Source organism: Varanus komodoensis, unplaced genomic scaffold (assembly GCF_004798865.1).
Source record: "Varanus komodoensis strain SLA01 unplaced genomic scaffold, ASM479886v1 scaffold11, whole genome shotgun sequence".
NCBI lineage: Eukaryota > Metazoa > Chordata > Lepidosauria > Squamata > Varanidae > Varanus > Varanus komodoensis.
In genome coordinates, this window is record NW_025335317.1 from 3,817,964 (window position 1) to 3,845,316 (window position 27,353).

The 27,353-nt window shown below is 44.8% G+C and overlaps 1 protein-coding gene and 1 long non-coding RNA gene across 12 annotated transcripts in view; one reads left to right on the plus strand and one right to left on the minus strand.

The window, feature by feature from the left end:
• LOC123018321 overlaps nt 1–3,102 on the plus strand; it is a 51,593-nt gene extending 48,491 nt beyond the window's left edge. Inside the window, exon 6 of the long non-coding RNA XR_006413742.1 lies at nt 19–3,102. This is a non-coding gene — a long non-coding RNA (uncharacterized LOC123018321). The remainder of the gene's footprint in view (nt 1–18) is intronic.
• The window catches only part of KCNMA1 (potassium calcium-activated channel subfamily M alpha 1), a 500,168-nt gene that overhangs the window by 8,922 nt on the left and 463,893 nt on the right, over nt 1–27,353 (minus strand). For 10 of the 11 annotated variants that reach the window (XM_044420272.1, XM_044420268.1, XM_044420266.1 and 7 more), the window contains 4 exons: nt 18,106–18,219; nt 13,809–13,939; nt 8,020–8,214; nt 3,089–3,207 (listed from right to left, as the gene is read on the minus strand). In XM_044420272.1, coding sequence (XP_044276207.1) covers nt 3,089–3,207; nt 8,020–8,214; nt 13,809–13,939; nt 18,106–18,219 — 559 coding nt within the window. Of the gene's footprint in view, nt 1–3,088; nt 3,208–8,019; nt 8,215–13,808; nt 13,940–17,246; nt 17,331–18,105; nt 18,220–27,353 lie in introns of all 11 variants that reach the window. The other variant, XM_044420271.1, reaches the window with a different exon arrangement.

Sequence of the window (27,353 nt, forward strand, 5' to 3'; positions counted from 1 at the left end):
TTATTTCCCTTCCTCCAGGTCGCCTCTTCCCAAGCTGCACGTCAGCATGCTATCCGATTGGTCTGCCTGCGCAGAAGGTGTAGAAAGAGCCCTCGGTTGGACCACAGCTAGCGGCCCGTGGAATGGTTCCACAAGTGAGGTGGATCCAGCTCTCCTCAGCACCGTTGTGAAGGCTCACAATGACCTGGGTGGAGTAATTACCTGGGCCCTGCTCTTCAAATCCACCCCAGGCGAAATGTCTACAGAATTTTAAGGGAAAATATCTTAAATAAAGCCACCATTTTTCAAGTGTCTTCTACAAATCTCCAGCATTCACCATCTTTCACTGACAAGCAAATCTGAGGTCAAAACAGGCTCTGAGTTTGTCAATAAGACAAATGAAACTTCTCAGGAGCCTTGTGCATCTCCTGAGCCACCAAAAGCAGATGTCTGTTCATCGTGAGCACATTTAGGAATAGGAGGTTTGCACTAACACGAGTGACGAAATGGAGTCGCAGCCCGTTCCACATGATACAGCGAGCAACACTGAGATGGCCTACATCTGTCCTTGGACTTCTTCCTTGTACTTTTGCAGTCCACACTGTCCTCAAAGATTTCTATCTACTGGGCACTGGCTCGGGCAGGGCGAGGCCCTGAAGGTGAGATTTCAAGGAGCCTCCTTGCTGCATTTTGTCCACATGAAGTAGGAACCCGTGCTTTGTTAAGCTTCAAGTATAAAATACGCATTGTCTGTCTGATGAAATGCTAGTTCCTTGACCAAAGTGGGATAAAATCATTCTGAATTCAGCTGGCAGAGCTAGAGATGGGACTGCCTTGATTGGTAGAACTGCTGATCTTTTGTCTATTGTTACACTTCACTTTTCGTTGATTGCTGTTCCCTGTAAACTCTAAATGTAGTCTATTAGTCACCTGGGATGGATTTCAAATGCCATCCCCCCATGTACCCCAACCATGGCAGCAAATATGGGGAGGGTGCCCCTTGTCACCCAAAGTTCCCCAGTGATCCAGGCAGGAACTGGGAGGATTAACTTGCTGTTCCAACTTTGCCCTTCTGATTGGTGTGAGATTTTTCAAAACCCATCACTTTCCCTAAAAATTAAATATTGCATCTATGGGCAGCTGACCAGCCCACTCTGAAGTAATTGAAAATGAGATCCCATGCTGGAATACAGGTTTCTGCCCTGCCCCATGGGGTGGGAGAAAGCAAGCTTGTCCCACAAGCTGGAGCTCTTTTGGTCTGCAAAAACCAGAGCTTCCTATTTGTATTCTGTTGTTGTGGTTTGCATCCTAAGCCTTTCTCCTTGTTTATTTCACTTTCAGTGTTGCCTTTTCCCTAATTTCCTTTTCTCATCCCTACTCTTCCCTGACCTCATCTCCATTTTCTTTCAGCCTCTTGTCTTATCTCATTTGCTAACCTGAGAACTGGTGAGACTTTTGGAGACAAGGTTTAACTCCATGGCTCAGCTCGAGGGCAGAAAAATGTTAAAAGCAAAGCAGAAATGGGTGATCCTGTTTGTGGTTACTAGTCATTTGTTCATTTATTTTGTTTGTTTAAGCTATTTGTATCACATCCTCCTGCTGAAATGCACATGGGGCACTTCAAGATTAAAACAGCAGTAGTTTAATATTTCAACACTGAGAATATCAGATAAAACCCTGCTTGCATTTAACACCAACATTACCCTTCCCACTTCAATAGCCCAACCAAGTACAAACAGTTTTACCTGATGCTGCAAAAGAAGGGAAGGAGAAAAACCAACATCTCTCTGGAGGGACTTCCAGAGCCTAAGTGCCACCAAAGGAAAGGACCATCTCCAGCCACTCTGTGTCTCATTTCTGACAATGGAGGCACCCAGAGCTGGGCCTCTGAGCAGCATCTTGGGCACAGACAGCTTCCCAGCAAAAAGGCCCTCCAGCGTCTCACTCACCTTGGCAGCTCTGATGGGAAGTGGTCCTTGTGGTTTGCGTGGTGGGCAAATTGAGTGGGATCTGCTTTTCGGACTCGCTAAATCAATAGTGGGGAGCGAATTCAGTGCTCATCTCATGGCGGCTGCTTGCTTATTTATAACAGGATCAAAATAGGCTGGGGGGTGGGAATCTGCTCCTGCAAGGTACCCCCCTCCAAGCCATGCCACAACTTCCTCTGTTTTGATGTTTGGGTGGGAAGCAGGCAGGAGCAAGGGCAAGTGATGGGGAGAAAAGCATCACGTTCACCGTCATTTACGCTCGCCCACAGATTTTTCGTTCTTAATGTGGTTTATTTATCTATTTAAAATTTTTTACCCCATCCCTTACTGATGTCTCGGGACGCTTTTACAATACAAAGTGTAAAATAAAACACAGAGTCCTAAAAATTCAACTAAAGGTAAAACCCCAGTGAAAACAATCAGATCTGAAAACATTGGGAAAATAAAATGGTTTTAGCCTGGCACTGAAAAGAATACAGTGATGTCACCAGGCCTCCTGGGGAGCGAATTCTACAATTGGGGCGCCACCCAAGGGGCACTTTTAGAAAGGACTGAACTGTGTGTGAGAATTTTCTGAGTAACAGAGCACAGTCCTCTGTACAGTTAGAAGACCTCTAATTAAGGTGAACCGTCCAAGAAAACATGCACAGGATTGGGCTGCATGCGTCCAAACGCTTCCACCACTTCCATCCTAAAGGAGAGCAAAATGGATTGCTTGTGCACAGACATCGGCTCTGCATTTTCTTCAACATGCAGCCGCATCTTCCCCGCAACAAAAAAGATGGGGAAATCTGAAATCTGCATTTGCACGGTAAACATTTGCTTTTCCGGACAAAAATGGCATTGTTTCTAGTGATTGTGCTTTCTGTTTCCTCGCACACTGTTGCATGAGGGGGCAATGAAGGCCATTCTGAGGGCACAAAGAACTGGAGCTCCTCTGAGGGTTGGCTCTCCATGGCATCCAGCTAAGGAACATGACCCGTGGTTGGGCCTCACGCTGGAATTGCTGCATTGTGTGTTGCTATGAGGGCTTGCTGCACACTTGCTGCACAAGTAGCGTATTCCATCAGGGGGATTAGATCATGCACAGATGGGTCAAAAGACTAAAGTCTTGCACATACCGCTTGGTGCATTGGCTAGGCGTGCTTTGATTGAAATCTCTCAATCGGTATATTCCAAAGCAAAGCATATTGTATGTTTTCAAAGCTTTACAAAACAGATCTCCGTAACAACCACCATCCTAGGAGACAAAAAATAAAATAAAATTAAATCACAAGAGTGTGTGTGTGTGTGTGTGTGTGTTTTCCACCTCAGTGATCACAATGACATTGAAGGGGAGAGAGAGATTTGAAGTCCATACTTCTATGCCAAGGGGACAAGGTGTGAGACAATCCGTTGTTTACTTGTCACAAGTGAGAAACAATTAGTCTAGGAGCTGTCTGATTTAAATGTTTAATCTTGAACCAGCTAATAAATGTGTGCATGGGAATGCGCACAATCCCAGTGGCTGCCTCGCAAAGCACAACAACCTGGGCAGTGGCTCTTCTTTTAATTGAATGTGCGAGCTTTGGGGCCAAAGAACTGCCATTCCACCAATTAAGAGCAATGCAGTCTAAACCACACCTTAAAAAGGTATGACTTCTTTTTTGCTCCAGTAGTGGAAATCACTACATGGTGTCATATTGCTTGGTTTATTTAACACCATTGTCAATGTTCACCCAAAAGCTTGGCTTTCACTGGAGAGTGTCACGCGTTGTAAGTGAGAATCCTTCCACTTAGCACAGAGGGTGGGAAGGACACTCAGGTGAGGGCAGAAGCAGCTTGTCTGTCTCCAAGTGAAGTTGCCACCCACCAAGCCCCTCTTGTGGCCCCAGGCCAAGCATTGGTTTGGCTTAGGGAATCAGCTGGTGCTCAGTGTGGCAGACTCACGAGGACCTGGCCTCCAGGGCTCACAGTGGTGGGCTGTCGTGCTGTCCAGCCCTGGAGCATTTCCTGCAAGAAGGCCCAGCTACTCATAGCTTGTGACAGGACTGCTCTTGACCAGGATGGATTCTCATGTTACCCAAGCCCTGGAGACCATTTCTATTATGGTTTGCACTGACTGGCCACAGAAACCCCCTTAGCGTGAGTGGCCAAAAACCCCTGTGCCGTTCCTTTGCATAATCGTGCCAGGGACAGCCGATCACTGATGCTGAAGCTGCATTCTGGAAAGAGCCTCGCTTATTCCCATCTTTAAAAAAATGGTGCTTCAGAAACGTTGATCTTGATCTTTGATAGCCTGCTCTTTCACTTGTCTGATATATGCAGTCTTCCCTGACCAAATTCTTCTGCTTCAGCTGCCAGAGGGGAAAACGGCGTGAATAAACCAAGGTCAGCAAAAGTGGGGGTACAGTATTTCCCCCTTTATACTTGCTCAACTCCCAGCTACTCCAGAAGGGAAGATATTAACTCCCTCCTGTTTGTATTGCTGCTTTTCAGAGCTTCTTGTTGCCCTTTGAGAAAGAAAACACCAAAGAGGTCACTGTGATGGGCAAACTGATCGGGGCACCCCAGGTTGCTCTCTTGTACTGTGTTGTTGGTACCCATTTGCTCTCTTGTACTGTGCCACCTACAGAGGTTTCTTTGCTTGCTACCATTGGAAATATTTGTGGTTTTTGGAATGGGAAGTAAATGGAAGGGGAATGTACACCAGTTTAATGGCTAAGAAGTAAACAGAGAGATATTTGCAGAAATGTAAGGGCAGGGAAGTAAATGGACGGGAACTGTCCAAACCTGTGGTAACAGAGCTGTTAACAAAGGAGCAGCAAATTCTCTCCATTACTTCCCAAACCTTAACGTGGCAGCAACACCCGTTCCATTTATTTGCCAGCCACTCAGTTTACATGAATTTCTGTATTTTTGCAAAGCCATCCTGAAGCTGCAGTTATTGCCATGGTAAGCAAATGCTCCGACAAAGCACCGCAACAAGTCAGCTGAAGTTAATATTCCCTTTTTTGGAGTGGCTGGAGAATTTCTGTAAAGGTAGAGGACACTGAAAGTGTCAGTTCAAGACTTAAAATCAAGAGAATCCTGCGGCTAAAGGGAAGAGATCCCGTCCTTGCGACACGCACACACTTTTTGGTGCACCTTCTTTTTCTGATGTATTTCCCCTTTACCAGTTCTTTGCGACTGACCACTTGGCTACTGGTGATGGTGCACAGATTACACAGACTGACCACTCCCATTCTCTACTCCCTTTGACCACTGAAAAGGGAAGGACATTGCCCAGTAAAGCTACATGGGTCAGATGGCTGCAAGGATGGGCTGGCAAAAAGCTGATGACAACAGCAGCAGCAACAGTTGCACAATTTCAGGGACTTTGCACTTTTTGAATCTCTGGAAAACAATAAAAATGAATGAACAGGGATAGTGATCAGAGAAGCAGATTGAGGACAAGATGGGTGCAACCGCAAAGGACACAGGATGGATCTGGATTTTATCTGTATTATGTTTTATTTTATTTATGTAAGCCGTCCCGAGGCTATGTGATGGGACGGCATACAAACACCCTAAATAATAAATAAATAAATACTGGGCTGTATCCAACGGCCCATTGCTGCTCTGAGAGGAAAGGAGGGGAAAGCCACCTATAGGAAGCCCAGGTATCCATCAGGCACACCATGGGTTCTTCATCAAACACCTGTCCCAGCATGGCTTATTCCCAGGGTAGTTCTTCCTACAATGTGTAAATGGAGTCCAGCTCTGAGCTTCACCATTATGGATAGAACAACAGGGAACTTGCACTAAGCTGCTTTCCTGCTGGCTTCCTTGTATTTGGCAATTGCCCAAGGTGGCGAGAAGGATCTGTGGTTGCGGATTCACATGGTGAAGGGCCAAAGAGGAGGTCATACACTCACTGTGTGCATGAAGGGACAGCCGGGTCCAGCACCTGCTTTCCCATGCACAGAGGAGGAAAGACAGGATGACACCTGTGAGTGCATGTGTGCACTCACTCTACAGAACAGGTGAGCAGAGTGGGAGGGGAGAGCGAGAATTATCCGTTTGGGCATTTTTGATTCTTCAGTCATCTACCTGTATGAATGTCACTCAATTTCTTTTCTCTGTTTGATGGCTGACAGCTGGTGGTGTGACATGGCACCTGTGAAAGGTGTTTCATTTGAGATTGTGCATGGCAGCAGTTCCTTAGCATCACAGGCTTCTTAAGGAAGATGGACCTGAGTCCAGAGCCAATAATCACATGGGTAAGATGGTAAGCCTATTCTGGACTGCACCAGGGTGGGGGACACACAGTTGGCCCTTCCCAGATATGCTTCCAGAAAATGGCTGTCAGATGCTCCAAGCCTTCTCCCTGACCATAATTTTCTAGGCAGAAGGTGGAGCACAGTCATTTTGTAGGGGGGGGGGCACTGAATCCAGCCACAGCAGCTCTCCTAGGCCCAATTATAGCACCGGTCTCATATCATTTGGCTGCTTACAGAAAAACTTTACCCTGCTGAAGAATTGAGGCCTTTGAATTGTGGTGTTGGAGAAGACTCCGGAGAGTCCCTTGGACTGCAAAGAGATCCAATCAGTCGATCCTAAATGACTGCTCTTTAGAAGGCCAAATGTTGAAGCTGAAGCTCAAATACTTTGGACACCTAATGAGAAGGAACAACTCACTGGAGAAGACCCTGATTCTGGGAATGATCGACTGCAAAAGGAGAAGGGAATGGCAGAGGATGAGGTGACTGGAGGGTCACTGGGGCAGTGGGCGTGGGGTTGGATGGACTTGGGTGGAGGACAGGAGAGCCTGGAGGAATGTTGTCCACAGGGTCGTGATGGGTTGGGCATGACTTTGCAACTAAACAACGACAATAACAATTTTTGAAAACAAAAATACTCCTCCAAAGCAGTCTGAAAAGAAACCATAATATATAATTGCATTACAATTCAAACTGAAGCAACATGTCACAACCCATCCAATCATCCATCCATCCATCCAAGGCATAATAGTGGTAGTAATGAAAGAGCAGAAGCAGAAGAGGAACTGGGGCTGCCTACTCGGACCAGGTGGGAGACACCGGCAGCAGCCCTCCCCGCAGAAGGCCACATGTCAACAAAATGGCAAAAGGAAGGCAAGGAGAGGAGGATTTGCAAAAGCATCTCCATGTTCTGTCAGGTTTCCCGTTGCTTCTCAGGCAGAGCACAGTTTTGGCCAGTGACAATTTGTATCATGGGCCTCTTTGGGAAGGGCTCGAGAAACAGCAGCTATGGTTTCATCCACCAACAACAGAATGAGCCAGGAAAGGTGGCTGCTAACATCTTCCTCTCCAGCGTGAATGAGAACTTTTGCAAAGTTCTTGCCACTGCCTTGTCCTGAGCTGCCTCAGTGACTGGGACTTCTGTGTACAGAGCTCTGCTTTGTTCCTGTTGTCAGTGGGAAGGGATGGAATTTGCTGGGTGGCAGGTTAAAGCAGCTGAAAATGGTATAATGCCTTGGTTGCAGCTTGGTGGTTCTGCTGAAGATTCTCCGAGGACGTTCCCCTTTCCCCACCAGTTGTCTGCAGCAACTATTGGTTTTAGGCAATTAATCTCATTTCATCCTATTTCCACATAAATTTGCAACTTTTTTTAATTGTTGAGGCCAGATAGAAATACCACCTTTTTCCCATACAACCTTTTTCTGTAGCTATGCAAATGTTGAGCTCAGTTTTTTAATGTGCACATTCCTGAGTACCCAGATGTGCTGTTTTGAGCATGCATGCAATTTCAATAACATGTACATTTTGGTGTGCATCACCTCCTCCTCCAGTCATGCTTAAGAAAGCGCATTCAAATTGCTGCTCTGGATGTCTGTTGCAGCGAGTCTATTGGCTCATGAGGGGCAAATTAATCGATCGATTGATCAATCAATTAAAAGCTTTTCCATCCTGTCCCCTGCAAACATCTTGGGGCAGCTTACCATGCACTCAATTTGCATAAAAACGTGGCCGAGCATCCCACTGCTCCGTCCACTGTCCACTGTGGCGACAGAGGGAAGGCTTCCCGCTTCCTCCTGCTGCCGCGGCCTTACCCCAAGATCTGCAAAGGGCCCGTCCAGCAGGGCCAGCTGTGCCACGCGGCACCTGTCCCGGTTCGCGAGGGTTTGTGGGGTGCTGTAGCCGCCCCTCAGCGCATTCTCTTCCGCAATCAGCGACTCCAGCTCCGGCGTGGCTCCTCCCGTTACCAACGTTCGTATCAATGTGAGAATATTGTCATTGAAGTATGTCTGCAGAGATAAGAGAAAGCCCTTTAAGCAAACACCATTAAAGTCACAGCTGAAGACATCCAAATTACAACTTTTCTGGGCTTCTGCTGTTTAAAGTTCTTGGCTGTCTCTTCAAATAATTTCCCATCGGAGGTGAAAAGACAGCAGCCCCCAATTACTCTATTTTCTTCTGTCCCATTAGGCTTCTACTCGATCTTTCCCCCCTCCCCCTTTTTCCCCAAACCCCAACTCAGGGCCGATTTTTATTAAAGAATAAAAATGTAAATCATTCATGTTTCCTATAATTGGTGTTAGTGGTGAAGCAAGGACTGCCTCCCTTCTCATTGCCTTCATGTCTAATAACAGCCTTTAGGACATGTAATTGTAAAATCCAGACCACATTTAAAGCTTACACGGGCTAGATTGCCTCTTTATACTTGTCACAAATCCATCGGGGAGCCACCTCTGCGCTTCGGATGTCATTGCTGATTACGGTGGCTGGACTCGAGCAGTCTTCCCGATGTATTGTGCTAAACATCTTATTACAAGACTTGACAGTGTTCAGACAGAAGCATGTATCAATTAAACATTTTGAGTTCATTCCAGATAAATGTATGATGAGTTTTGGGTCCTGCTGGTCCTTTTAAAACACTCTCGGGTATAGGGTAAGTGTAGTTTATTAGGGAAGACTTACTCTGCAGTGACATTTGCCAGCATTGGTAGCTGCGTGGGTCTGTCAGGCAAACAATGGGCACTTTAAATATTAATTGGATGCTAAGGGAAGGAAGTTCATTTAAAAGTACAGTGGCCTGGTTGAAAGATGCTCCATGAAGTAGCCATAATGTATGACAGGTCAAGTGCAATCCTTTAAGAAATGCTATTATCGCTGATCCTGGTGATGCCCATTGTGTTGATATGAGCACCCGCTCAAAACATTTGCTTCCTATTTAGCTTCGGGCAAAATTGGATGACTACCCAGAAGCCCCTCTTGTGCAAAATTTGGCTCATATTGGAGGCAGTGTGCCTTTCCTCCAGTTTCTCTGATGGGGAGAAAGCCTGGCATTTGTTTAGCAGGTCAAATCTTTCACACAAACAACCCTTTGCTGGCAAAACCCATGAATTATCTTTGGAAAAAGCATCATCGGAGAAGGTCTGCCTGTGACTGATACCTGGCACAAAATAGCTGAAGTTCTTCAAGCTGCCAGCATCATATCAAAGTTTGCCATGGGGCCAGAATGGCTCGATAGACATTTGCGTTCTCTTGCACTGGAATTCCTATATCAGCCTTCCTTGCCTGGTCCCCTCTAGACATGGGGACTGTGACCCGCCTCAAACCATCCCTTTGCTACTGATGAATCGGGATGACCAGACCGACCACACCTTGACATGAGGTGAGTGACACAAGCAATATGCCACCACTTGTTTTTCTTTTTCTTTGGGATGTGAAACAGGAGGGGAAAGCCAGCGAAATGCATGATCTAACTCTACACCTCTCTCAAGGTGGTAGATGGCCTACACTACTTCATACCACAGGTGAAGAATGCCATTCTGAAATGCATCCTCACTTAACAAGCTTCCTGCAAGGGAAAACAAACCCATCGAGGATTCCCCATGTGCTGGTTCTGCCTGAAGTGGGTGGTGGGTATTTGATCAATGGAGAACATTCAAAATCCCCATTACCCTCTGAAATGGAACATTCTGCTCTACCACTTCGTAACTCTGTCTCCTCTTTCTGATGCCATAGGGCACAGGGATCCAAACTTTACTTCAAAGCTTAGTTCGGCTCTCTCCTATTCCCATTTTTGGCCTTCGTGCTCATGCTCCAGCTCAGGTCACCAGGCTCCCTGACTTCTGTTCCTTCCTGACTCTGCCTCTGGTCCTACCATGCCTAGTTGGTCCCTGACCTTTGCCTGTTCCTACTTTTGCCACTGACCCTACTCTCTCTCTCTCTCTCTCTCTCTCTCTTTCTTTCAAATTTTAGTAACTAACAAAAGCAACATAATTATTATGATAACAATCAACATCATTAAACAGAACAACAATACTAGTGCTACTTCCACCAGGACCAACAAATTAAGTCACTCCATGTAAGATCCTTTTTATTCATTCAGGTTGTCCCACTTCCCTTCCAGAACTGCACTGACTCTTACGATGGCTCATACCCTTTTCTTTTGGATGATTTGGGTTTCAATGTGGAGGGGTGCTTTGGATTGGAGGTCATATGACAGAGACTACATACAGTGCTAAAAAGATGCTGTTTCCAGGGGGAGAATAGGTCTAATTCCCAGGATTATCCTTGTTATATTTCTTTCATAGCAGTTAGAAGAAATCTGAGCAAAACTAGCTTATTAAACTAGGGTGAGAAAAATGGTTGTTGCTGAAATTCCTTCGATGCAACCACTGAATAAGCCAACCATCACCTTGCCTCACTCCTCATCTAGAAGCTATTTTACTTGCTATCCCAATTCAATTTACTTTGAGAGGATGGGAACTAATATTTAGTTTTTATATTACCAAATAAAGAAATAAAAATAAAGGAATGAACAAAAAGAAACAAAATAAAAGGATTGTGAAAATGTCCTGAAATGTAAGATCATGTAGCTGCTGCCAAACAAAATATCAAAACTTTTACCAAATATTTGAATAGTTTTTTGGCTAAAGTCTGTGACTACAAATGCAATAGGAAAGTCACATGCTAAAACTGATTTGTAAACTATTTCCTGATCGATCTAAGAAGAAAGCCATTCAGTGTGAATCTCCCAATCACTGCAGGGAAACGCTCCAAAGGAACTTGGAAGGGTGATAAAGTTCCATACCATTTGTTATGGGTGCGCCCTACATTCCTCCGTTGACAATCGCATTACTAGTGAAGAACCTTTAAGTTGCACCAGCAAATGCTGACCAGAGGCTCCAATGCAGCTGTTGCAACCATTCCAGTAAGGAAATGTGCACTGGATGAAGGACAAAGGAAATGCACAACCCTGGCTTAGCATAACCTGGGTAAAGGACAGCTTTTTCTGATCTCTATATTTAAGCTTGCAGTGCCACCTAGCCCTGTTCTTCTGCATTCTAGCACGGCACAGCACAAATATTTGGGGCCTTCCCCCAGGTTCTTCCTCTACTATTTTTAAAAGCGTGATGATCACGAGATCTTATGGTTCATGATCAAAGCTGTCATAATTCTTAAACAAAGTGATCTTTTACAGAAAATTGAACTGAAAATTAATAGATTTCTTCAATACATTTTACTGGCATTTTGCTATTTCCTGTGCTATAGGTGCCTCATTTAAAATACTTGCAGTTTGCATAGCATAACTGCAAGAGAAACTCCTGTGCCTTTCAGAGTTTGGAATACTTTTTTCTGTTGCTATTGCTGGCAAACCAAGATATGTGAATGCATTCTTTTTTATAGCATTAGTCGAAAAATAATAGATCTCCAATTGTTGACAGACCTGACTTGAAATCACTATATTAAAGCTTGCGGCATCACAGGAATTACACCCTAAACAGAGCAGGAAAGAGTAATAATTCCCAACATATTATACTTTGAATCTCTTGCACAGCTTTGTAAGATATTTTGTGATATTATAATAAAGTAAACCAGAGTGTGGTTTACGGCCCGATAATCTCTCTCAACAGCAGGGAACAAAAGTCTTAAGATTTGTATTTTCATTGTAGTTGTCAACCAACATTAAAAAAATTAAGAGATGTATTGCCTTGCTTTTGACTTATTGACTCAATTTAAATAAATATGCATACTGCAAAATCTAAATGAAGACACTTTTTCAAGTAAGAGATCGTTTCTCTTACATGTGAGAATTTATCTCATTGGAGAATTACTTCGTTCCTCGTGGTGTATCTTTGGCTCCCTTATTTCTCTGATGGTCTGCTCTTCCATGCCACGCCCTCCTTCCCATCAGACCTAGTAATTCTCCATGGTCTTTTATGCCTCTTCATCTCAATCATTGTCTTTTCCCATATGCACCTTAGCCGGCATTTAAAGATGGCACCAATTATTTGCCATGTTGATCACTTGAGGCCTGGTTACAATAAGGTAGGGGACACAGACCACGGGTGTTGATTCAAAGGCTTCCTGGAAAAGGTGAGGTGTGAGGAACGGCTGAAAGGGAATGAGAGAGGCAGTTGCATGGGGGAATTCTGGGAGTCCGTTACAGCCATGAGGAAAGCGTTTTAGGGAGCTGGAGACCCCTGGACAGCTGAAGGAGGTGGAGGACTGAAGGCCACAGGTGTGTCTGGTGGAAAGGAAGAGATAGGAAGACCGAGGCCATAGAATAACCGTATGCTGAATCTGTGGGTGAACAGAAAGCCAGTAAAGGCAGTTAAGGCATCACACGGTCCGAAGGATGACCCAGATGTGGACAAGACCTATTATATAGCTCAAATACAATATATATTTGTATTGATATTTATTTGTTGGAAGCCGCCTTGAGGCTTATGCGAATGGGGCAGCATATAAGAATCCCAAATAAATAAATAAATAAATAAATAAATAAATAAATAAATGAGCTCTAGTCTCTGCCCCTGCAGCAGAGGGCGATCCAGCTGTTGGCATGGCAACGTCTGCTCCTTGCTCAAGTGGCCTGCAGTGCGCACAGAGGGAGAGCTCATATTCTGTGCCACTGGACCACCAGTATGGAGCAAACAGCCTTTCCACTGCTGATCCTGCAATCACGCAAAGCCTTGTGGGTCGGGGCTCGGCTGGGAGTCACAAAGGTGCTCAAGCTGCCATTCTCAAATGGACTCCTCTGTTGGTGCCCACTGCCATCCTGAAGGTGAAAGGGGATTTGGGGGGCTGGCTGGCTGTCCTCCAGGCAGGCAGTTGTATGATCCTGGGGCCAGGCTATCTGCGGGGGTGCTTGTCTCCACACGCACCCCCCCCCAGTCCCTGCGGGCAGCATCTGAGGCTCTCCTCTGTGTTCCTCCCCCACGGAAAATGAGGGGGGAGGGCAGGGGGGAGGCCTTCTCTGTCATTGCACCCCAACTGTGGAATGGTCCGCACCCGAGACAGGGCTGGTTCCAACACAATATTCTTTCAGATGCCAGCTGAACATGGATCTGTTTCACAGGCACGTCGCGAATGTGTTGGGGCTTGCTTTTCATGTATTGTTTCAACATTTTGTAACTTTAGAATTTTTATCATTTGTATTATTATGACTTTACCTCTAAATGAATTGTTTAATTATTTTTGTACTATGGTTGTAAATTTGTTTTATGTTGCTTCCCCTTCTCAAATTATTCAATTTATCTATTTATTTTTAAATTATTATTATTAGTTGTTATTCTTCGGTTGGTTTTATTGATTTTATTATTGTTGCTGGTTTGGTTGGACTTGTTGATTTTATTGTATTGCTTTACGGCACTGTTTGTGTGTAACCTAATCAGGCAGCAAAGAAATCAAATAAATACAATTATCCCTAGATATTGCCTATTTCCCCTGCCCTTCACAGGTTCTGACAGTCCCTCTCCTCTTCCCCTCAAGAGCTCCGGGAGAGGAATGGTCTGCAGAATGGCCAATCCCAACAAGGCCATCGCAGAACTGAGGAGCTGTGACTGAAAGAGCAGCTTCCACCTTCCTGGGAACACGAGGTCCTTACCGCACTCATGAGGGAGTCAAGCACACTGACGGCAAAGGCAGTCCCACAGGCAAACGGCTGTGTGAGGTACAGCTCTGTATCAGGGTCATCGTCATCATCTTGGTCCAGAAACTGAACGTTCGAATCATTCACTGAAAGGAAAACAATTCAAGAAAAGGTTGTTTCCAAGTGCCAGCCGGTTGTTTCCATTGCATGGTATGTGGGAAGGAGGAGAAGAAAAGTGTGTGTGTCCATGACAAAGGAATGTCCAGAACATTTCTGAGAATGGAATTAGCATGGATGCAAAAAATGCACTGGGCCATGGAGGGGGGGTTCCCAGTTTGATCTCTAGATGAGTATTGTGAAGGAGCAGAAGTGGCAGGTGGGACATTTCTCGGCACTGCTTGCAGTGAGGGCAGCCTCACCAGAGTAGCAACTGCCGCCTTGTACCAGAGGAACCCCACAGAATGCAATCTCTGTAAGCTCAGAGGAATGCAAAAGCCTCTCTTCCTGTGACTGTCCTGGTGTGGAAAGTTTGAAGAATCTGACCTGAAAGTGGACTGCAGCTCTTGAAACAGGAGAAGTGCAGGGAGGGTGACAGCTAGAATGGAATGGAGATGCTGCCCTGAACTACAGAACCCGGCCCTAATGTCTGACTGAGTTTCCACTGGGAACATGCAGAATTTCGATTATCACTTACAAGTATCGATTAGAAGGTATGCACACATCAACGAGCTCTTCTTTATACTGAGAAAATCCTGTGTCCAGCCCAATGTGGTGATCTTGCAGGTCTGCGAATAACAGCTGACCTACTTGCCCTTTTGGCCCTTTGACATCCCTCCACACAGAATACTACGGTGGGGAGACATATTCTGCTCTGAGTAGGCTAGGTTTCTACGCACAGGAACCTTGCTTTGATCCACCTCAGAGCCTCCACCTACAGGGTGAAGGAGCACATATACTAGACCTGTGTTTGCCTCCATGTGTGGACGAAATGAGCAGCAGGGGACTGGGACAATGCCATGTGAGTTTGGCCCCGATGTGACTTCCAACCTCCAGATAACCTTCTGTGTGATTTCTGAAAGGTGTGCGTAAAGCTCTATGTGCTCGTGAAGTCCCAGGATTCACAATCATGTGGAACACCAGCCCTTGTGCAATGGCATGCAAGCAGCTCACACTCAGTGCACAGGCCAACAAATGCCACCTTCTTTTCTTCTCAATGAATTTAAGGTCAACCTAGGCAAGCTGGGCTGTTTCACGCTGTTTGGCATCACATCGTGTTTTTGTTATTTTTCAACCACTGGGGCATGGTGGGAGGGGATGGTGAAGCTGGATCAGGACCAAAACATTCCCCTTCATCGGGTCCCAGTCCTCCTATGACAAGCATAAGGGATAGTCCAGCTGTGCCTTGGGAAGGCCCCACCCAGTCCATGCATTCCCCTTTCATGGTTCTTATGTCAGATAAAACAAGTCTGTGTTGCTTAGCCTCTTTTGAAAAGGGTACGCTGTACCTTGCACATGTAGAATTGCCCATATTGCTAACAGGTTTATTTTGTTTCCATAGTGGGCATGTTTTGTCCTAAAAACTGAATAAATCACAGAATCTCCCTGGCAAACCTGTGAGTGCTGCTGTTGGGTGTGACGATGCCAGGTATTTGGCCCCATTTCTCAAAATGTTAGCTGAAGTTTTAACATTGGGGCCAGAGACTGAGAGCTGCTCACTCTCTTTAAGCAGCTTGTTCCTCTCTGATCAAGCGTTTTAGGGTTTGTTTTTTTAATGCCTGCTAAACAGATGACAACTGTGCCATATTGCAAACTGCTTTTGCAACTCTCCTCAATTCCAAAAGCATTTGCCATGTGTCACTGGACGTGAAGGGAGGGTGGTGTTTAAGATTAAGGCTCCTTGGATGTGGGGAACTCAAGGGACTTGGGGGCAACCTATATATGACTTTTTCTGCACAGTTCTTGCCTCAAGTGGAAAGTTGCTCTTTTGTTATGGGCCGAATGCCTTTATAAATTGGGGGTGTAATGTGATGCATCCCAAGGCAGAGCAGGACTCCAGAGCCTGAAATCTGCATTGCCAAAATAACATATAGCCACATGTTTACTGGGCTATACATTATTTCACTTTTTACTGGGAGATGCACAGAAATGGGATAAGGTCCTTTTGCTGTTGCTGACCATGTTTCATCTTCTAACCCCCAGTCATGCTTCACACATGCCGAGATCACAGGCAGGGCTCCTGGCCCCACCGCCTCTCAGCCTGACTTCCGCACAATATTCCAGACGAGAGCAGCTGTCCAACTGTTGGCAGAGCGGGGATTCAAGCTGGACTCCCCAATGCTGCCCCTTTTTGCTCTGTTGTAAGTCAATGAATATAAAAAGTGGGTTCCTCTAATAGGAAAAGTGCTTCTGTTGAACAAGCCTCCAATATTTCCTCCTGTCGTGTGTGTGGAGCAAACAGTGCTTGGAGGAAGCCACTGCGCTGTACCCCTGGGAAAGATGGGGCCCTCCCTCAAACAGCAAATTAAACCAAGGAGCAAATCCTCGACATAGCTGTATATTCCACTTACCACAGGCAGTCGTGTAAGGCTAATAACTCGCACAGGGCTAATGCCTGCCACAAAAGCTTTTCCACCTGTTATGAAGTGACAATTTCAGAGTCACAGCAAAATCTCATATGGACGTCGAAAGGGTAAATCTCAGCCTCAGACCTCAATAGTTTTATCTTCCTGGCTTGTGTTCCCATGTTGGGATTTCTGTGAAAGGTCTCTCAGCCAGACGGGGGGCAGGTGAGGTTGGCTTAAGAGTCCAGAGCTTCATCATAGAAAGTGCTAATCAAAATCACACTTTCCTGAGGAAGCCTGCCTAGGAGCTTAGCCAGTTCCAGGGCAGCAAAACTGTGAGTTTCTGTGTGAAAACTTGGCCACGAAACCAACCCACCAACAACAAAAAGAAAGGTGTGATATTGCTATTTCTTTCTTAGCATCCTTCCTCTGCTAAAATGTTTTGTTTTTGTTTTTATTTCTACTCTGAGTTTTCTGAGCGCTTTTAAGACATGTCAGTCAAATTGACAGTTGGTCAGAAGAAAAGAAAAAGGAAGGGACGGGAAGGGAAGGGAAGAGAAAAAAGAAAAAAGAAAAAAGAAAAGAAAAGGGGAGGGGGAGATCTAAACCAAAGAAAAATGAAAATTGGTGTGAAGATGCTATGGAAACAGCCAGCAGGTCAGACTAGTAGGATCAAAGATCTACTGATGGTGCAATGTGGGGGAAAAATCATTAAGAAAAGCCAGAACAAGACAGTCGATTTCAGCTGGAATCACAAATAAAACACATTCAAAGCAATGCTATGAGGGCAGCTCTCTCTGATCCAGCCACATAAATAAACGAGAAAGCCGATGACAGCAGAAGCAGCCATAAAACAAAAGACAGCTGATGTGAAGGAAAAGGCACTTCTTACCCAGTTCAGTTATCATTAGAATGTGAGTTCCACTGTTTTTTTCCTGACTGACTGAAACCAAAGGCAGAAGTTTGCCAGGCTTAGCTAATAAGTGAAGTGTTTAGGAGGAGATTCAGGGTAGGGTTGGAGGAGAAGGCACAGAAAGAGAATAGAGTAAAGGAGGAAGGCAGGTAAGGTCTGACACGAAGTGGAAAGAAAGCAAAGGGGCAAAAGGACTACAAAGTGAGCCTGTCTTTACCAGCAGAGACAGAATGACTTCCATGCTTGGAAAACCGTCCCAGTCTTACAGCACAGCCAAAATGGAGACAAGCAAACTGCCACCGTGATGTCCATGGTGGTTGTCCCTACACTATTACAGCACAAGCCAGTGCTTAATCCGCTCGTGCAGAGACAAGGTACTGACACATAAATATTGCCAGTTAAGACGCAGCCAGCAAAGTGATTTGCGTTTCCGCAGGAGTCCCAACTAGGAAGGAGGGGAGGGGGAACCCCATGGGACTTCCTGGTTTGCTCGAGGCATGCTCCAAAGTCCGTTGTGGCATCTTCAATGCTCCTGGGATATGGCATTACAGGGTGCTGTGGTAATGTAATGGCCAGTGGCCCCCAGTCCATCCACTGGTTCTCCCCATCTCCCATCAGTGCAATGGGTTTTTGTCTTTTGGACCAACCCGTGTGTTCTGCATTGTCCCCAGGCAAAAGAGGAAGCCCAGTCATGCTGATGCTTTAAGGAGGGAGTCTGCTTCCTTTCACACACCAACAAGTCACATGAAGGGTTTAGGAAATAGTCTTCTTTCCCTAGGCTGGTGAAAAGGAAAAGGGAATAGGAATGGAAATGATCATAAGAGGGCATTTCTCTTACCTAATTCTGTTATAATAGGGATATCAATTCCTGTCGTAATGGAGGGTTGACGTAGGAGGCCATGAACAGGGCTGTTGTCTGGTGATGACCGATCCATTCCTGGTGGTGAAAACCCTAGGGAGAAGACATCACACAAATCATGGGTTTTACACTAGCACTCTTAAGTTACAAAGCAAGAAGACTTGGACAGAAACCAGAACACATGGGGGTTTGTTAGTTAAATGGAAAACACACAGAGATCAAACATAGCTCATTGGCTTTATAACTGAAGGCTTAACTAAATGAGGCACTGTTCCTATTAGCAATTACATGAATGGCTTTTAAAAAGTAAAGAGCAGTCCTGTGGCCATGGGAAGGGCTTGTGTGTGTACTCCCAGTCCACTTGAGAGGACTGGGCTAGGGTCCTTTAACCCTTTGCCCTTCACTGAGAACCTGATCTTGTTTCCCTTGTACACCTGCTATTTGCAATGGAAGAAGAGTTCCCATTCACATCAGCTGAAGCTTTCCAGGAGTGTGGATTGAGTGGGAATCCGGATGAGGACTGCAGCAGCAGCAAAAGCCTCCTAATCTGCATTATGTCCCCTGTACCTGCTATTCACTGAAACAAACAACAATGACTCACACACTTGCTAGCAGCATAAATAATGTCTCATCCCATCTGACCCTGAGAACTATTTCAGGTGCAAAGATGGCAAAAACTAATTTCTGACTATCAGCATAATGCGTTAGAAACCAAACTGGGCCAAACAGTTGAACTATAGACCCTGTGCCTCATAATTTAAGTGATAGATATACAACATGCATGCGCATCTAAAAAGTATCTTATAGTCAAGTTGATCATACAGCCTCCCTCCATGTACAGCATACCATTGATACATAATAATGAGGAGAAGGAGGAGGAGGGTGGGGGGAAATGTACTTTTTGGAATCAAAGGATGAAGTTCTTTTAAAACAGGTGTGGGAAGAGAGTGGCCCATGAAATGTTCTTGAACTCCTACCATCCTTCTCTATAGGCTAGGCTGCATTCCAGCAACATCTGTAGGACATGTTGCCCTCCCGATTTACATGGTACCACCATAGTCCCAAGAATGCTCCAGTTTCTCAGCCTGTGAGAATGAACTCCACGTGAATCTTTATGTGCTGTTCCAGCATTTTGTTCCTGAGGTGCTGGTCTGGCCAAGGGTGGATCTTCTACTCCGCTCAACCTGTTGCGGATGTGGCTGTTCCCAACCCCCTCCTGAAGGAACAAGTTAGCTGTCCGGGGCTCACTGATCAAGCTCTTTGTGTAGAAACCCAACGGTTCTCATGGCAGAGAACGCCTTCCACCAGTCTCCGTTGGTGTGCCCACTGCAGGCCATTCTGCACTGAGATTACCTTGCCAGTTATGAATTCTGTGGCAAGCTTCAGTTTAAATTAGAGATGTGTTTGCCTGCCTTTGGACATGATCTGGAAAGTATATTCAGTTCAAAACATCACTGCTCAACTCTGTTTCTGAGCCAAACTCAAAACGCTGTTTTTGCAGGATTCCAACAGCCATCTGGTTGATCAATACGCAAACACGATACATGATTAGATAGGCCCTTTGGACTAACCCCGCATGGCTGTTCTGATGCCTCTCTGTCCCTCTCATCTATGCTTCCATATGCATTTTGCAAATGTTAACAAAACTATTCACAATCTTTATAGCTCAGTTCGTTACAGAATGTGGTTGTTTCAAACACTGAGATTGCTTTACAATTATCAGCCTTTAACCTACACAAAACGGGCCTTCCAGAAGATAAGATTAGCCAATGTCAAATAAACATACATAGGTGATAATCTTCCTGAGACCTCTTTGTATAGAAAACACTCTGCTAAGTTCATATCGAGCCTTTTAAGAAGGAAAGTGCGAACTGGAGACAGAACCTTTCCAGGGCTTTCTGGAGACAAATACCTTTCACAGTATTTGCCATTTTGATGTTTTGATTGGTTTTCTTTTCTGGTGGATTTTAAATTCTGATATTTCTGCTCCTTTTGTGCTGCATTCATACCATCTATTTCTTGATTTCTTTTGCCATTGGAGTGCAGCTGTTTTTATTTGGGCTTGTAGCTACCCCAGACATTGTGTTATAGGCTGAGATAGAAATGCTTGGAATGAATGAATGAATGAATGAATGAATGAGCTTTGCAGAAGTCCTTGCCCATGTCCTCCACCACTGGAGGCAGAGGACCTTCTCAGCAGCTGTCCTCCTCTCCCAGAGGCCAGCCTGGTGGGAATCCACACTTCCATCTGTTCAGTGCTGAAGGCACGTTGTTTTCACCCGATATATCTTGTGTACCTTTCATGCTCCTTTTGATCTGGTTACTCCTGCGGTCCTACATTGAATTGTACCATTTTGACTGGTTTACTGACATGGCTTTTGCAGTCATGGAAACACTCTGGAAGGGTGAGGATAAAACTGGCAAGTGAAATTATTACCTTGGTGTAGAACTTTTTTTGGGGGGGAGGGGGCAGAGGGGAGAACTCAAGAGACTTACATTCCAGGACAGATAGCAGCCTGACACATGTGGTACATGTGGAAGCTCCCTTCCGCCAGACTTCTGACCCAACCTGGGGATTTCCATGGGTCACGGCCACTGGTCCAGCACCCTGGCTGCTTGCCACTGAGGCAGCATGGTGGGGATATGCTTACGGCTATGGCAGGGCCTCCTAGCAGGCCTTCTGCTGCAGTATTCCAGCCCAGCGCTGAATCGCAACCTCAGTGGCTGCACTGTTTGCCCAGCTGCAGGGCTGGAAAGTCTCTGGAAACAGGGTGAAAATAGGCTTCAAATAATAGGCCGTGTTATGCAGGGATCCCAAGCCATTCCAAGGTAGAACTAATTAGTCCTTGGTGTTCCTAATGAGAATATAACTACAATATAAATGTGTTGGAGCATTTATAGTCCTACGCACTGGAGCAAATCAGCTTTTAGCCTCACCTCACCTACTCCAATCCACTCTCCTTCATTTGTTTGACACATGCATGGCATTTCTATGAGACACACTGTCAGCAGCTTTGTGATTTCAAATCACATACACAGAAAATGCCCAAAGTGTGTGTGTGTGTGTGACTGTATGCAAATACGTTTGTCCCCTCGCTCTTTCTCTTCTCTTCTATCCAGTCATTCGGACCTACTCTATCCACAATGGAGCCAGGAATGCCTCTCCCCTCTTCCTGTCCACTTTCTTTATTTGCACACATACGCCATCGATCACCATTCCCACATAGACATCTCAACTAGGACTAACGGGTGCACTTTTGGGCAACGAAACATAGAGGCAGGCATCAGGCAGCCCATATCTTTCGAGCCACCTCTTCCACAGAGGACTTCTTCAAGATGGCAGCACTTTCTCCAGACGGTCCCTTCTTCGGGGCCCTGCAAAGAGCCACCATCAGCTCTGCTGTTTTGCTCTGCTTCTATGGAGGAAGGCACGGTCTCCACAGAACAGTAACTGGGACATACTGTCTACTGTTGGTTCATGCCAGTAGTGCTAATCAATGAGGATGGAAAAAGCCCTATGTTAACAAACAGGACATCAATACATGAATAAATGTGCATATGCCACACACGTTGTCCATATCTCTGTCCTGACATTTCTTTCATTGCGGTTTGTAAAGCTGGAAAAAACCTCATTTTTTCTGCGCATACTGGCTAAGAGACTGAGCTCCGACTCATTCTGAATCTGCCATGGCATTCCTCTGCCACGAAGGCTCTTCCAGATGCAAGCCGCACCCTCGCAGTCTACAGTCTACGATATGGGGAGAGTCAGGCTGGCCTCCCTCAGAAGGTTTTTGCAAGGGCCACAAGAAGGTGCAAGGTGCTCCTCTCCACTGTGTAAGTGTGAGTTAATTTCCGTCAACTCCCCTTTCCATCCACTGTCTCATTTGAGACAATCTCCTACCCCACTGGCATAAATTCCATGAATGGGACCTCCTTTTCCATTCATGGAAGGAAAGTAAGAATCCGGGTCTTTGAATGTGAAGCACTTTCAACACTCTAAAGGGCTACATAAGTACTAATTATTATGAAATCCATTATTTTGGAAAGGTGACAGGGTGAAGAAAGCTGGGCAAACCAGCCTGATTTCCAGCCTCCAGGAACTTCCTTTTTCCAACTCGCTTTCTAGCCCATAGCATGAATTTTAGATGCTGTCTATTTTCTTCCTTCAGAAAAAAGTGAAGGAAACCTAAACTGTTTTATCACAACTTTTATTTGAAATTATGAAAAACCGAAAGTGACAGCTATGTGAATTCAGTGAATGCGAAGTTTCTGACTTCCTTCAACTTGACAAGTAAACACCTTAAATCGGTAATGCTATATATGCATAATGCATGGTCTGTATTTTGACATCCATCATCAAATGCTGACTTGAGAAAATACTGATTTGTACGTCAAGGAATAGCACCTATAAAGCGGGAAGAAATTCAGGTCGCAGGGTATTAGGAAAACAGTATTTCATTACAGCCCCAGAAACAGGCTAAGTCATGAGATGTAAACGCTGTTTGGGGTATGTGAAAAGAGTCTCTTCTCCTACACCCCACTCGCCTCCATTCAGAAATGGTTTGCTTTCCTCAAAGATTCATTTTCATTTCCCTCCCCATATTCCCGCTCATCCGAGCTGAAAGGTTAGCCCCTATCATGCTGAAGAGGGGCAACTGCTACTTCTGGTTTTCCTCTGATTCACAAAGTAGCTTTGTATGAATTAAGAGACACAGTAATGACTGGATAGGGAATTCCAACACATGTAGGATATTCGTGAACATCAGTCTCACCCCAATATTCCTGTCTTCATCCGCTCCACCCCAACTTAAGTAAAAACCATGGAGACACTGGTATGAATAGACTGGGAAGGGTTAGGGTTGGGGCTAATCTTAATCCTAATTCGAACCCTAACCTGAACACTAACTGTACACCATGGACACAGTTCCACATGCATGTTGGGCATTCCTGCCCCGATCTAGCAGCTTCCCCTTGCCGGCCCTAAAAAAGCCACTCCTGAGACACATGAACTCTGGGAGGGAGTCTGCAGGGAAGCAAGGAGCTCCATCAGAACCTCCCTGGCACAATCAGAAGTGAATGCAAATCACGCTAAGCCTCTTCGGATCCAAGCCATGGGTAACACAGAGCAATCCCACCCAGTTACTGCAACATGCTAAACAAGAGTGTTCAACATTCTGCACCAGTGTAGCTGCCCCCCAAAAGTTTTCATTCGGGGTGATCAACTTCTGTCCCTGCTGATGCTTTGGCCTACAGCTCATCATCCCACACCATTGGCCATGCTGATGGGAGCTGAGAACCGAAACATCTCAAGAACCAGAAGCTGCCCACTCCCAACCTAACTGATTATTTGATTGATTTAAAACAATTAGTTTTCACAACCTCATTTCTGCTACACGGCAAGAGCATGAAAATTCCCTCCAGGGACCACTTGACCCAGGGCTCCCTTGTGTTTCTGCTTCCACCAATTTTGCCGGTACCCCTGTAAACTAGACTTTAGGAAAGGCTCAACCCTCGTCTGTACAAGGTACCCCATCATTAAGTGAGTCGGAAAACAACTTTCTTGCCGTTCATTTCATAGACTACACAGAGGGAATGGTGTGACCCTTCGCCAATGCACAGTGAACTCTGGTGCTGAGCACTCTTTAAGTCTTTAACTCTGCGCAGTAGACAGCTGTATTTCTGAGGAGAAATCAAACTGAGCCGTGTACTTAGCCAGTGTGGAAATTACTGCTTCCCAAACTAAATTTAACAAGACAGCTAGGTTAAGAGCTATATTTTAGCACTTTTTTTTAAATACCTTAGATGATACTCTCAAATGGGCACCTAAAGTATAAAGCACATTAGCCCCCTGCCCCACCCCCAAACCCTGGATATTTTCAGTTAAAAGTCTGCAGAAACATCAGGTAAAAATCAGAAAAGATAGAGTTCTATGGAAAATAAAAACAGTATACCCAAATATAATATTGTAAACTTTCCCTATATCTCATTCTTTGTGCCACATGTGTTCCATTTGGATTGATAAAATCTCTGATCTGCTTAGAAGTTACACGACAATTTAATGCCCATGCTGTGGTCCCTGGCTCAGCCAACACACCACACCATGTTGTGCGGTGAGGTGACTAGGGGTGGGGTGAAAATCAAGGCCTTGTGCTAAGGTGACATTGACACAAAACTTGCATCTTACTAAAGGTTTTGAAAAGATGTGCTTTATCTGTTAGTAGTGCTGGCATTTATTTAGTATGATGAGAATTCATTTGCCTTTCAGTTTGAAGTAATGGCTGAATATGAAACATTTTGCTAGATGCAGGGAGTTGCTGATAATGTTATCCTAACTCCCTCTGCTTCTTGGCAGAAGTCATGGTTAGATTTACAATGATTTGCAGAGTTATTTGCAATCTTATACATGTCCTACTCAGATATAAGTCACAAGAACACCGCATACTGCCTTATGTTAGGTTAAACCATCAGTCCATCAGTCTGAGATTCAGGCCGGTATCTTTCCATCTTAAGCAAGGGACAGAGCTAATCCCAGTGCAAGCAAACCACATGCTCTATCACTCATCTCCTGCCCTTCCCTCAAGTCCTGCTGAATTAAATTGAATTTAATTTAATTCATCTCAGGTAAGCAGGTAGATAACTGGGACTTTATTCTCTTGGCACATTGTGAATCCTGCATTTCTGCAATCATGCAAATCTAGATGTTCTCAAGAGGTCTCACATCCAGACATTGGGCCAATCTAGATCTGCTTAGCTTCAACATTATCTGCCTGCGGACCGTGCTGTGAGATTAGTGTTGGCGTCAAGAACATGTAGCCTGCACTAGCCCATTCAGCTAAGTTAAACTGTGCCACAATATTAGGTGAGACAGGTTGTTAAGAAACTGGAAAATGGAAAGTTCACTCTTGAAGTGGAGAGGGATCTACAAACAACCTCAGAAAGCGCATTCTACATGCAACTTACTTTTCTTCATGCAAAGATACAGATAAAATTTATAGATAAAAAACGCTGGTTCAAACAAAGAACAAAACGATTCATTAAGTAAAGGTAACAATGCTGTTGAATGCATGATTGGCAAGTGTTGAAACATACATGATCAAAGTCCTCCATTGCTGCTTATGGGGAAATTATGCAGATTAGAATTTGATTAGGCTTATTTCATGAGACTCAATTTGGACTTTTAATCTATTAAGCTCCAATAAATGAGGCATCTGAATAGCTCCCCTGAGCAGCCAACTGTAATAACCACAGCAGAGTTTTTTCCTCTTTTGCAATATGTATTCCAACAATTTCTTTAACAGATGAAGATAACGAAAATTCTAGGTCTCTGAGTACAATTACTTCTTAACTAGTATGAAAATGTCAGGTGTACAGAGCAAGGTGTAATGGAGCCTTAAAATGTAATTCAATTGCATTTTATGGACCTTACATCCATCCATCTCTCTCTCTCTCTCTCTCTCTCAAATTATTCCTAGGCTACGTATGAGGTTCAAAGCATCTCCAGATACATTCGCACCAAGTGGATGCAACAAAACATATTTCAATAAAGTCCATAAAAATAGAGATTACCAATTAGCATTGATAAAAAAAAAAGTTGCTGTCAACAAACGGAAGGCTCAGGCATGAGGGAAACAGGTGGAGACAGGTGGGCCTTCCCCAGTACCTGTGCCACAGGTTCTCTTTTTTTGGGGTGCAAGGAGATCTTGTAATACATTTTTTTTCTTTTGAAAAAAATGGCTGTAAGTGGAGCTGCTTCTGCTCAAAAGGGGCCAGAATGTCTTTGGAAATAACTCTAGCCTTCCTTGTCTGCACAACGTCCCAAAAGCAACAGTACGTCATCAGGAAATGTCATTTCTGGAAGCGTCCTAGCCCCAATTTGGAAGCATGCCGAAGAAGCTGCAAATTCGGTATGGCTTTTGCCTTTAAAGGTTTCGTTCTGTTTTCAAGAATAAAAACTGCATTAAAAGCCTTTGGACCACCTTGTAAACATTCTTAATACCTTCCTATTCCAGAATTTCATCCTCCATTCAAATGTTGCCCTTTCATGTTCTTCGAAAGGGGCCCCCTACCCAGAAACTCTGAATGTTCACCTGGGTTGGATGTTTGGATTGGCCCTAGTCAAAATGAAGGCTGATGGGAACATCTCAGACTGTGAAATCTTCGTACAAAATACTAAAGAAATACTTGCATTGATGACATAGGTCTAAAGCAGACATTTCTTTAAATCCCTACCTGGCAGCTACACTAAAACATCATAAAAGTTCCCATGCCATGAGGCTCAACTAGAATAAATTAAATGGGAGGGGGGAGGTAATATTAGGAAATGCAAGAAAAATGTTTTCCCAACCAAGAAAAATGTTTTCCCAACCCAAACCTTCCAGCATTGCAAGAGCACTTGCTGTCCCAAACACCAGGCATCACTGTACAGTAAAACCATGAGCCAACCCAAAGCCCTTCAGATGTGTTGGGCAACATTCTTCAACTGGGGGTGCATGAGAATTTCATTTCAGTTTGCAAACTCACTCAAAAGTGACCCATCTGCAACCTAAAGCAACCAATGGGAGTGCATGTTCTTTGCAAATATCCATCAACTCCTTTTCAAAAAGTGCACTTTTGAGAATTGCACATTTTTAGAAAAACATGTGTTTTCACACTTTTCTTCAAGGAAGTTGAGGCACGTACTTCACTGGTGTAACTGGAATCCCCTTAGCTCACATCTGGTACCGAAATTTACACCTAAGCAGTCCTGCAGACCTGTCCTTCTGGGACAGTGCCACAATTTGCTTAACATAAAAAGCCCTCAAAGTCGCCCCTCGCTTTGTCCCACCTCCCCTGCAGCTGCTACTGTTAAAGAGAAAAGGGGACACATGCAATCCATCCCTGCATTTAACACCACACCTGTCTCAACTGCAAGTTTTAGCTCTGTGCAAACTATTAGAATGGAGTTCAAGAGGTTTTGTAGTTGCCTTCGTCATAAGGCAAAGACAAAGAAAGAAGAAGAAATGCCTAGAGACCATGGCAGCAATCTCTGGGGTAAGACGGAGGAAGAGGTTGAAACTGGAGCAGGATGGGTGTGTTGCTTTCGATGTTTTAGGGATGGCATCCTCAACCCTTTTAAAGATTGTGAGAAGAGAGCACTCAGGCCGAATGCAGGTACAACATGGCCATTTTTCTTCCAGTCAATACAAAAAGCTCCAGGTGTACGCTTGATCTCCATGGGGGCCACAATG